Below are 11,800 nucleotides of genomic sequence, written 5' to 3'. Positions count from 1 at the left end.
ACGTACGGACTCCAATAAAATATTGACACGTGGAGTGGATACTTTGGATTTATTTTTTTACTTTATATATTTAATGTGTATGTGGATTTTGAAGTTAAGCGCACCAAAAGCCCAGTCAAAACACAGGTAAAGTACAGGTAAAGTGCAACAAAAGAGCAGTCAAAGCGCAACTAATGTACAGGTAAAGCACAACTAAAGTGTACTCCGCACGTTAAATTTTATTCTACGTCTGGTCTCCACACCTAATAATTTTTCCCCTATTATGAGAAATATTTGGCATCTTGATGACACTAACAGATTAATTGAATGAGAAGAATGATTAGTTATCATTATTTTATAAACTGCAATTATATGGCTATTCTTTATGCCTTAGTGTCGCAGTACATACTATGTATTAGTTTTATACTTACTATCAACATACATAGAAATGTATTTGTGAACAGTCAAGTCGATCCGAGTTTGAGCTAACTCGGGCTTGGTTCGTTAACTTAGAGATAGGTTTAAACTCGAGCTCGAGTTGAGCTTATATTGTGTACAATTTTGTATGTAGTTTGGTTTTTTTTTTACATGGTGTGTATAAATATTGTGTATACTCACAGTCCGGATGGGAATTTTTCATCCGGGCTCCGCACAGAATAATTTCTCCATATTGTGAACACGAATTTGGCTTGCCTGAGTTGGATTGAGCCAGAGTTCGTGAGCTTAGCTCGCCAGGTATGAAGGTGTTGATGATGGTAATGGAGAGGTGCCCACATTGAAACTAAAAGAAGAGGTGTTCATTACAAAACAATAATACAGGGCTGGCGGGAGTCCTTCATGTGAATAGTGAAATGGTGGAAGTCAAAAATTTTTATTTAATTTTTTTTTTTATAAATTCTATCCTTCACTTTTAAAGACAAAATTTATGCAAATATCTCATCGCATTTTATTTTTCTATTTTTAATTCTAATTCAATCGCTGACAAAAAATAATAATGTTTATTATTTAACTCAAGAGCTTGTTAATGAGTCGAGTTTGAGTTGACTCACAAGTCTGCTTGGATCTCTTACACCCATAATATTGCCCATATCCAATCATTTCTCTAGGTATACCATCATCACTATAATATTCTATTAAAAACTTTAAGATAAAAAAATATAATGATATATTTTCCTTAAAAAATATAAATGTTTCTAAGAATTTCTTATTTTGATAAATATTGTAATAGCCAACTCGCTTATCTTATAGATATAATTTTGAGGAGAAGTCAGACAAAAAAAATTATATATAATTTATGAATAATAATTTTTTTTTATTTTAAGTTATATATATGTATAATTGTAATAAAAATTTAAAATATTTTAAGAGTAAATAAACTTGATTCTATTAAATTAATTTTAAATTTATTTTTTTTTTATAAATAATTTTGAATAAAATAAAAATCTTTAATTTAAAATAGAAATCAGTTCTTGTAAACTCGAACTAATTCACCCTTAGGGGCTGTTTGGTAGCAGGATTTAGATCAGATTTGAGCGAAATCCACCCAAACGACCTAAAATATAAAACCAAATCTCACAGCAAATGAAAGCTGTCGTAGACAGAAAATTATGCCTTTTCGTGCAAAATCCAGGATTTCATAAATCCTATCTTTTGCCGGATTTATGAAATTCGTTGGCTCAAGTGGAAGAATCCGCTCGTTAAATCTGTTATATAGTCAAACAATCACAAGAGATTTAATAGAATTTATCATAAATATTACCAAACAATTTTCAGAATTTAAGAATGTTACCAAATAGTCAAAATTTAAGCCCTCGAGATTTCCCAAAATTGGGATTTACCAAATCCCTACTTAAATCAAATCTTGGTGCTTGCCGTATGGGGTCAGCGGGTTTCAACGTTCATTATTTCTAGGGTTTAGAAGGTGCCGAGTATGATTTTGATACTGAAAAATGGCGGGGAAGAGCACGCTAGAGCTGGGAGTTGAGGGTCAGAGGCATCTGGAAGAGACCATAAACGCCGCCTTCCAGATTTTATCTTCCATGAACGACGAGCTCTGCAATCCCGTCCTCTGGGCCACGTCGTCCGTCTCACACGGCGGATCTGTTAATGTTACCGCTACCCAGTTTCCTGCCGGCGGCGGCGAGACCTCGTCGGAGATGTCCTCTCACACGCCGGATGCGGGTGGAAGTGGTGGTGGCCTAGGTGGATTTGGTGGCGCGGGAGGCGGTGCTCTTGACGAGGCCCGACTTCGGTATAAAACTGCGGTGGCTTCTCTTCGTGCTGTCCTTGCTGCCATCCCTTCTTCCTCCCAGGTGTGAGTTCAAGTCTTTTTTTTTTTTTTTTTGCATTTTGTCTTCTGCTGTTTTGTATTGTGTTATGCTCAGCTGCGAGTAAGGTAAGAAATTGTTTTCTAGCACTCTTATTGCGAGTTCAGGACAGAAAAGAACGATTTTTTTAACAGGTGAAAGGAAATGAAAAGGAAGAAATTTAGTTTTCTTCGTGTGATTGACCCTTTGATTGGAAAAGAAATGATTTTTACAAAGATAAAACAAAAGAAAGGAAAGAAATTGAACTCTTTTTTGTTTTGCTTGAATTTTTTTCAAGAGAAAAGAAAATGCTTTCCCCTCTTTTTGATTAGATGATAAAGGGAACAAAAATAAAATATATATTTTTTTTGCTTACATTTACACCCTTTTGGTCTACCCTTCCATTCAGCATTCGGTCAAATTATTCTGACTACATTATTGATTGAAAGTAAAAAACATAATTATATCTAATATATAGCTCTTGATATCGGTCAAGACCTCTACAACAACAACCACAATATCAAGCCTTTATCCCACTATGTGGGGTTGGCTATAGGAATCATTTTTTCTCCATTGTGTCTTATTAAGAGTCAAATTTTCATTTAAATCTCATAAAAAAGATAATTTTTAATATTTTTCTAACCAAGTCTTTTTTAGGTCTAACTCTACCTTTCTTAACATAGGTCAAATCTAATATGTCTACTCTCCTAAGCAATTCATAAGAAGGCCGATATTTTATGTGTCCAAACCATCTAAGGCGACTCTCTCTAATCTTATATACCATTGAAGCTATTCCAACCATTTCACGTACATACTTGTTTTACATTTTGTCCTAAGAATGAAGCCACTCATCCACCTGAGCATCCTCATCTCTGTAACACTTAATTTTATAATTCTCTTTTAATGGACAAAATTCTACGCCATAAATTGTTGTAGGTCTCACCACCATCTTATAGAATTTACCCTTAAGATTGAGGGGAACATTTCTAATACACAATAGGCCCGATGCATTCCTCTACTTGAACCATCTAATTTGAATTCTATTAATAATATCTCTATCTATTTCACCATCATTTTGAACAATAGACCCGAGATGTCTAAAAGGTGTACTTTTATTAATGACTTGATCGCCCAAAGTCACAATCCCTCTAAATTTATTACTACAAAAATACAGTCGATGTATTCAGTCTTAGATCTACTTAAATGAAAACCTTTAGACTTTAAGGTTGACCTCCATAATTCAAGTTTTCCTTCAACTCCCTTTCTACTCTTATCAACAAGAAGAATATCATTAGCACACGAGGGTAACTACTCTTGCAAATGTCTAGTTAGAACATCCATGAATAAAGCAAAATGAAATGGGCTTAAAGATGATCCTTGATGTAATCCAACTGAAATAGAAAAATCCTTGGTTAAACCACCTTGTGTTTGAACACAAGTAACAACTTTTGCATACATATCCTTAATGAATTCAATATAAACATTATTAACTCCTTTTTTTTCTAGAACTCTTCAGAGCACTTCTCTTGGAACTTTATCATATGCTCTCTCTAAATTAATGAATATCATATGTAGATCCTTCTTATTCTCTTTATAATTCTCCATTAAACCTCTCAATAAATTTATGGCTTCCATAGTAAATCTACCCGGTATGAATCCAAATTGATTTTGAGAAACATTAGTATCATGTCGTAACTTATGCTTAATAATTCTCCCCTATAGTTTTAATGTATGACACATTACTTAATTTCTTTATAATTTGCACGTACTTCTGCATCACATTTATTCTTAAAAATAGGAATCAACACTCTTTCTTCACTCATCTTGAAAATTTTTAGTCTTCAAAATAATATTGAAAAGTTTTGTAAACCATGAAATTCTTTCATCTCCTAAGGATTTCCACACCTCAATTAGAATATCATCAGGTCCAACAGCTATTTCACATTTCATTTTCTTTAAAATCTCTCTAACTTTGGTTTTACTATTACGACGATAAAAACAAATATCTATACGTTCATTTAGGGTGCTAAAGTTATTAAAGTCAATCGTATTCTCACAATTTTCGTTGACAAGCTTATCAAAATATCTCATCCACCTTGGTTGAATATCCTCTTCTAATAAAAATATTTTTTTATCTTCATCCTTAATGCACTTCAGTTGAACTAGACTCTTACTTCTTCTATCTCTTTGCTTGGCTAACTTATACATACATCTTCTAATATAATATATAATAAGTTCAAGGTAGCATAATCCTCAATATTAAATAGTTGATAGCATTGCTAATAAATTATTGCTTCTATATTGATCCTCAATAATACATAAAATTTTATTGTATTTGTCTACAACCTGCTTTAAGACAAGTAAAAAAAAGATGTTGTTTTGCTGGAATTATTCAAAATGATTTGCGAAGGATAGGCTTAAAATCTCAAATAACTATCAATAGTTTATAAATGAAAAATGAGAGTTCACAAAGCTAACCCCACATAGTTGGGCTAATGCAAATAGTGATGGTGTGTTCAATTCTTTGGAAATTGACTTTGATTGCTTAACTAAGGTAAGATTAATTGGATAATGTTGTGGGCATTGACAAAGACTAGCCTTTGCTGTATTTTTCTGAAGGTTTTCTAACTTGATGGCTTTTGTTGTTTGGGGTAACCATAGGATAGTCGTGATTTTGAGGCTTTAATTTAAAATTCGTTGTAAGAGTAATCTTAAAAAAAAATGTTTTTATTTTTTGGTACTTGACATGTTTTTACAGTAAAAACTATAAGATCTTTACTTTATATTTTTACATGATAAAATCTTGACGCAGATTATCAGCTGATGCTTTGATTGTTATTGAATTATTATTTACGGAGTACAATTCGAAATAACTTTCCATACATTGAACATTTTGATAGGAGAACGGTGCCTTGGAAGCAAAAGTGGATCAAGTAGAGATTGAGAGATTAGAAGAGCGCTGTGCTGTTTTAAGGAAGGTAGCTTCTATGAGCTTACTAGATTCATCATTCATATATCTTTATTGTTCTTGAAGTTTTTGAATTCTGATTCAACCTTGTTTAATTTTCCATTTTATCTGACCAATAAATGCGCATCTTTAGAGCCTTATTTATATAATTCCTTCAATTTGGCTGGAATGATTTTCAGAAATCCAATTAGATTTAGCTATTGTATATCATTTTGGTTCTGACAAACTATTAGGGTTTCACCTGTTCTGGTTGTTAGTTCAATTGTTTCTCTTAATAATTATTATTATTCACAATATGAGATCCTAGTTGAGATTTGATTACTTAAATCAAATTGTTCGAGTTTTTTTGAGCAAAGATGGTTATTTCAATTGATTATTCTCATTAAATACCCAAGTTTAAATTTAAGGTCTATTTGTTTGATAGAAGGTTACTAGGGGGGTTTGGTCAGCAACGTCCAAAAACCATCTATATGCACATCTTAAAACTTATATGGATGCAATCACAAAGCTATATTTAGTATATGGTGCATGTTTATTTGATTGTTTCTTAGAATGCATTCCTTGTTTATGATAAAGTGGTCATGTTGTGATTGAGACACAAGAGAGAGTTTTCCTCTCTAACCTGGTATCTGAGCAGGATTATGGCTAGAACATCACTCTTTTTTCTGAAACCCTTCTCCCCCACATGTGCCCCAACGCCCACCCATGTTTGCAAGCCTTATTTTGTGCTCGCTTGCCTTCACAGTTGAGTGCCCCGCCCTACACTTGCTTTGCTGTGCTCGTGCTCTCTTGTGGAAGATAAGATTAGAGAGAGTCGCATTAGAGAGAGTGATGGTGAAATAGATGGGGATATTATTAGTATTTAGTAGAATTCAAGTTGGATGGTTGAAGTGGAGGAATGCATCGTGTTTGTTGTGTGATAGAAAAGTCCCCTTCAAACTTAAGGGAAAATTCTATAAGATTGTGGTTAGACCTACAATGCTTTATGATGCAGAATGTTGGCCATTAAAAGAGAAGCATAATATTAAGTTAAGTGTTGCAGAGATGTGGATGCTCAGGTGGATGTGTGGCTTTACTCTTAGAGACAGGATACGAAATGAACATATATGTGAAAAGGTTTGAGTAGCTCCAGTGGAAGATAAGATTAGAGAGAGTCGCATTAGATGAGTTGGTCACATAAAACGGTGGCCTTTTGATGACCAGGAAAGTAGATGTATTAGATTTGACTTAGGTTAAGAAAGGCAAAGGTAAACTTAAAAAAAATTGGTCAGAAAATATTAAAAAAGACATTTCTTTATTAGATTTAAATGAAAATTTAACTTTTAATAAGGCACAATTGAGAAAAAGGATTCATGTAGCCAACCCCACATAGTAGGATAAATGGTTGATGTTGTTGTTGTATGAAGATGTTTATGAAGGCTTTGTTGTAAGGTGCCTTGTTATATATATTTTTTATTGATGTTATAGTTCTATTCAGTGAGACATTTGGTGAAGTGAAAAATTCCTATCATGCAAAATCTAATTTGAAAATAAAATTTTTAAGATTAATAGATAAAAACTGTGTATATCATATGTAATTAGTGGGTTTGATATTAAGAATTATTAGTTGATATAATTAAAAGATAACTTAACATAGTAGATAAAATTTGTGTCAAAGACTAGTAATGGTAAGACCGAAAGTAACATAAATAATTAATAAAAAAAAAATTTAAAACATTGTGTGGGATAAATAATAATTTATAAGAACAATCCTAAGGAACCCACCTTTTTTGTAATGCTTATACAACTATGATGATTGATGACTGTTTAATTCTATGCAAAGATCACTTTCTTTCCAGAATATTGCTATGTTGTTGCGCTCCTCAGATTTCCATTGAAATCTTGATTTTTTATTGGAAATGCTTGCTTTTGTGAATTTGGTAATGTTGAGTATTTGCATTTATTTGAGCAATACCGATAAGAATGTGCCTGGCCAAACCGGATGATAATTACTTGAGAGGATCAGATTATTACTTCTTCTTTGGATAAGCTGAGAGCTTATTTTGTTCCTCTTGCTTTAAATGTTATAATTTGGACATGCAAAGTTCGGATTTAGGCTTCGTTTGCGACGGGTTTTCTTACTGTTTTTTAATATAAATTTTTTTAATTAAGAATTTTTGTACTAAAAAATTGTTTTGCCAAACTATTAAGATATTTTTCTTTGATGTTCTTCTTTGTGCAGGAACTTGCAGATAAGAACAAACACCTGAAGCTTCTGATCGATCAATTTAGAAATCTAGTTGCTGATGTTTCAATGTGGAACAGCCCTTTTTCTGTATAAGATGTGATGATTTATGAACTGTGTACTATGGTTAGGTGATTAAATGTAATATCTAACAATAATTATAATTTTAAGAAAATAAATTGGGGTTAATGCATGATGTTGTAGCTAATAATATGGGATGCAAGTGTAAGTTTTTACCATTTATAAGTGTAATTAATTTTATTAAAAATTGAAGAAATTAGCGTCATGATTTATAAGAGATAAATATTATGAGTATGTATGGATCAATGAATTTTAGAAAATTTTTATGCTGAGAAATTTTTTTATATTTAAGATTTAGTTTGAGAAAATTTTCTTACTTATTTTTTAAATATTTTTTTTAAAAAATTGTATTAAAAATTAGAAAGTTTTTCAAGCGAAATCTAAATCTATTAAAATAGTATTTATAAATATATGCTTTAATAAAAAAAATCTTATAATAAAATTAAAAAAGACCTATTTATTTCATCATAATAATACAATTATTTTTATAAGAAAATTGCAATAGCTGCCAATCTGAGCCTCCAGTCTAATAAATGTTGAGCAAAAAATTCAAAAAAAATGATTTTAAATTGATGCACTCTTAAAGGAGGGAAATAATTTCAATCATTAGAACAATTTTGATAAGCATAAAAGCATTATTTTTCTCACCACAGTTATGCTATCTATTCCCATCCACCTAGTTGAATGGCATTCTTGATCTCTCAAGTAGACTAAGGTTTCGTTTGAGATTATTTTTTTATTTTTTTTGAAGTAATTTTAAGTATAAAAAATTAAAATTTTTATAATTGAAAGCTGCTTCAAGAAACAGTAAAAAAGTCGGCCCAAACGACAGCTTTTTTGTTGCTTTCTAAAACATTTTTTAGTACTAAAAAGTCGTTTTTAAAAGCAACAATAAAGCTGTCCCAAATGAAGCAACTATCAAATGATGCTGACGGGCAGCATAACAAAATTTCAGTGACATTCTTGAAGCTAGATGAGGGTGCACAATCTCTTGAAGCGAGCATCTTTGAAATTCCAAAAAATTTCTGAAAAACTGACTCAATAATTTACAATTATCCTGTAAATATCAAGACTTTTAAAACCGGACCGGTCAATGAACCGAAAGGAGAGATTAGAGGTTTGATGGTTCGACCGGGGTCGAATCGGGGTCGAACTGAATGACGTAATAAATATTTATTATATTTAAATATTATAATATGACAAAACTATTTATAAATATATAGCAAAAATTGAAAAAAGTTACAATACTTTAACTTATCTAATAGAGAAATGTTAGTCAAATAAATTCAAACATTTAAATCTAAAGGATATAAACTATATTACCATAGATAATACTAAACCCAATAGTTTTTAAAAGCAGAATCACATCTATTTTCGCTCCAAAAACATAACAGATCTATAAGATCAAAATAAAATCTAAATGGAAACATTGTAAGCAGTCTTGCATACACTTGATTGCTTGTACAATTCCTTAAATAGGTTGCAAATGATGGAACCTTGAAGAACTCAAGGTTGGGAGGATGAGTTTCAGATTTCAAGAATTTTGCTTAAGGTTATAACCAATCCACATGTTGAGGACTTCATAGAAAAACTAGAAAACTAATTATGGAAACCTTTTAGTTGTTGGAAAAGCATTTAGAAAACACACAGCCAAATCATACAAGAGATTTAAGACTACTTGGAAGGAAAGGTACAATGGAAGATAGTTGCGAACAGAGGATTTAATATTTTAATTTATTATGCTTCCACAATGTGCTGCACATTGTTCATGCTTTGGAGATTTATCCAAGTATGCCTTACAAACCAACTAATTGACTTAGCTCAAGCTTATACATGTGCTTATCCTTATGCAGGAAACAAAGAACCTAAAATAGATCAAGATGCTCCTTCAACTGGCCATGTACACATTTTTATTTTTCTTCTTCAAATAAGGGGCTTTATAAGAAATGAGAAAACTTAGTAGTAAATCACTAAATCATCAACTTGAAAGTCAAAAGCAATGTAAATCAAAGGGAACAAGAATAATGAAAGTTGAAAGCAATTTTTTGATTTCATGTAAAAATGAAAGTCGAAAGCAAGGAAGTTGTTTTTTCGAAAAAGAAGAAGAAAAACTCAAAAACTCCTTCAGATTCTGAAACAAACCAGAATGATTTAATGTTTGGACTTGGCTTCGTGAACGATCAGGCACACCGAGGAGATGATGTTGGCTTCTTGCTTCGCGATCGAGCAGAACGAACGACGGAGAGTCGGAGATGGTGTTGGTTTCGGCACTCCGCACGCCGTCGTGGAAGAAGATTGGTCGTGAATGAGGGTTTTTTTTTTCGTCTGGCTTCTTGCTTCGCGACCGAGCAGAACGAATGAGGTTTTTTTTTTTTTTTCTATTTACCGCATAAGCTTCCCGTCGCGAAATCTCGGCCGTTCAATTTGGCTAATCGGCACAGTAACCAAACCGGCCGGTTATCAAAAACCGGAACTGGTTTTCCGGTTCGGCGGTCGGACCGCCGGTTCGACGTCGGTTTTCAGCGAAACAAGTTTTATCTTGGACCGGAACCTGCCGGCCGGCCGGTTCGCAGTTCAACCGGTTGAACCGGCCGGTCCGGTCCGATTTTCAAAACCTTGGTAAATATATTAACAACAGCATGTATATTGAGTAAATTTTAGCTGATAAAACATTCTGTTCTTAGGATTCTCACAAGATTTCAGTCCTCATCAGATAAGGCCAAGAATTAATTCAAGGTTTGCCTATAATAAAGGAAACAAACCACATAGACTTCAAGACAGCAATAACAAACTTTTGTTTTCCTTTTCTACAAGAATCATTCACGCTTATGAAGAATTTGTTTGTACAGACTGAACTACTATAGCATTATATAGCATATTTCCTCTGTATTCATCAATGTGCATGAATAACTTCCATGCACTAAGTACAGTAGCAGATGGAACAATTTTGCTTAAGCTTATTCAACACACACACAAGCAGCAACAGCTTTTTTACATATATATTGCGTAATTTGTACAAAAATGGCTATTGAATGTTATGGAAGCCATCTAATACCAAGATTATTTGTGACTCCAGCAAGAGCTAAATTTTCTCTGGTCTTAAAGTTGATCCTCTTGGAGCCAGTGTAGAAACTCATCATCTTCGACCAGTTCAAAATAATCTCTCAGTCTTGGTATTGCTTCCTCAGCACTTTGTTGTTCAGCCTGTGAACACAAGAATTTGATCTATAAGTTATGCCTTCCATGAGAATGATACGCCTTGGAGACAAAAACAGCAAACACTCGAAAGAAAAACTGCAGAAATATGAATATAAGTGGTTGATTTTTTATTATACCTTCAAAACGAAAGCAAGATACAAGTGATCTATAATTTGATATGTAGAACGGCTCTCACAAACAACCTAGCTACCGCTAGGAAGCACTCACTAAAACAAAACTATAGCAACTCCCAAATCAAATTATGCATAAACCGAAATAAACCCTAAACTTAGCCTTAAATAAGCTTCTCCTACTTCCCTCCTCAATTAGTCCCTTTTTTTCTAATATATTTCTCTCTCCAATTTGAATTTCAATTAGTAAATTCTTACTAATTAATCCCTTCCTAAATTAGCCCACTTTTCCTAATATATTTCCATCTCCAATTTGAATTTCAATTAGGAAATCCTTCCTAATTAATCTCTTCCTTGATTTATCTTCTTAAGTAATGAATTAAAGTTTTACCGGGTCCCACAAAAGGAGCCGAAATATGTCCAGGTTCAGCCCCCCCTTGATCTGTCCCTCCCTGGTCCGGGGTCTACTAGACCAGCCAATCTAGCTCTTCCCTAGTCTGCCTCCCAAGGTCTACTGATGTATCAAGAGTTCAAGACTCCCCCCCAAAAATACCACCTTGTCCTCAAGGAGAAATGAAGGGAATTGCTGCTGAATAATTTGGTAGGACTCCCATGTGACCTCGTGCTCCGGTAGGTCATCCCACTTGATCAATACTTTCTTGTTTCCTGTTACTCCTTGTCCCACTCCTTTGACTTCCAATGATTCCAATAATACCTTCATGTTGTTCATTAAGGCCCGGGGAAGTGAAGAAGACAAAATGTGCTCTCTTATCACCCGTCGCAACTTGGGACACATGAAAGACTGGATGGATGGCTGACGACGGCAATAACTATAGGCGATATGCCACAATCCCGATGCACTCCACTATCTCATATGGACCAAAAGATTGGGGTGATAACTTATCATTTCATA

The 11,800-nt window shown here is 33.3% G+C and overlaps 2 protein-coding genes across 3 annotated transcripts in view; one reads left to right on the top strand and one right to left on the bottom strand.

Annotated features, from left to right (window-relative positions):
* The first annotated feature begins 1,847 nt into the window (after nt 1-1,847).
* LOC110103955 (mediator of RNA polymerase II transcription subunit 30) lies at nt 1,848-7,670 on the top strand. The gene is made up of 3 exons (XM_020832860.2): nt 1,848-2,291; nt 5,186-5,263; nt 7,475-7,670. The coding sequence occupies exons 1-3, from the start codon at nt 1,929-1,931 to the stop codon at nt 7,571-7,573; spliced, it is 540 nt and encodes a 179-aa protein (XP_020688519.1). The 5' UTR covers nt 1,848-1,928; the 3' UTR covers nt 7,574-7,670.
* Nucleotides 7,671-10,329: 2,659 nt separating this feature from the next.
* The window catches only part of LOC110103954 (calmodulin-binding transcription activator 4-like), a 59,138-nt gene continuing 57,667 nt past the window's right edge, over nt 10,330-11,800 (bottom strand). For both annotated transcript variants that reach the window (XM_028693750.1, XM_028693751.1), the window contains one exon: nt 10,330-10,762. In XM_028693750.1, the coding sequence (XP_028549583.1) occupies nt 10,658-10,762 (105 nt within the window). In that variant the 3' untranslated portion in view covers nt 10,330-10,657. The remainder of the gene's footprint in view (nt 10,763-11,800) is intronic.

This window comes from Dendrobium catenatum, unplaced genomic scaffold (assembly GCF_001605985.2).
Source record: "Dendrobium catenatum unplaced genomic scaffold, ASM160598v2 fragScaff_scaffold_353, whole genome shotgun sequence".
Lineage (NCBI taxonomy): Eukaryota > Viridiplantae > Streptophyta > Magnoliopsida > Asparagales > Orchidaceae > Dendrobium > Dendrobium catenatum.
The sequence above is the reverse complement of the archived record's forward strand: the minus strand, read 5'-3'. Positions and strand labels throughout refer to the sequence as shown.

Bases quoted from the DNA above. Each gene is read 5' to 3' on its own strand.
- LOC110103955 (XM_020832860.2), top strand. From the start codon at position 1,929: ATGGCGGGGAAGAGCACGCTAGAGCTGGGAGTTGAGGGTCAGAGGCAT. The intron at 2,292-5,185 runs GTGTGAGTTCAA...ACATTTTGATAG, and splicing joins CCATCCCTTCTTCCTCCCAG to GAGAACGGTGCCTTGGAAGC. The intron at 5,264-7,474 runs GTAGCTTCTATG...TTCTTTGTGCAG, and splicing joins GCTGTGCTGTTTTAAGGAAG to GAACTTGCAGATAAGAACAA.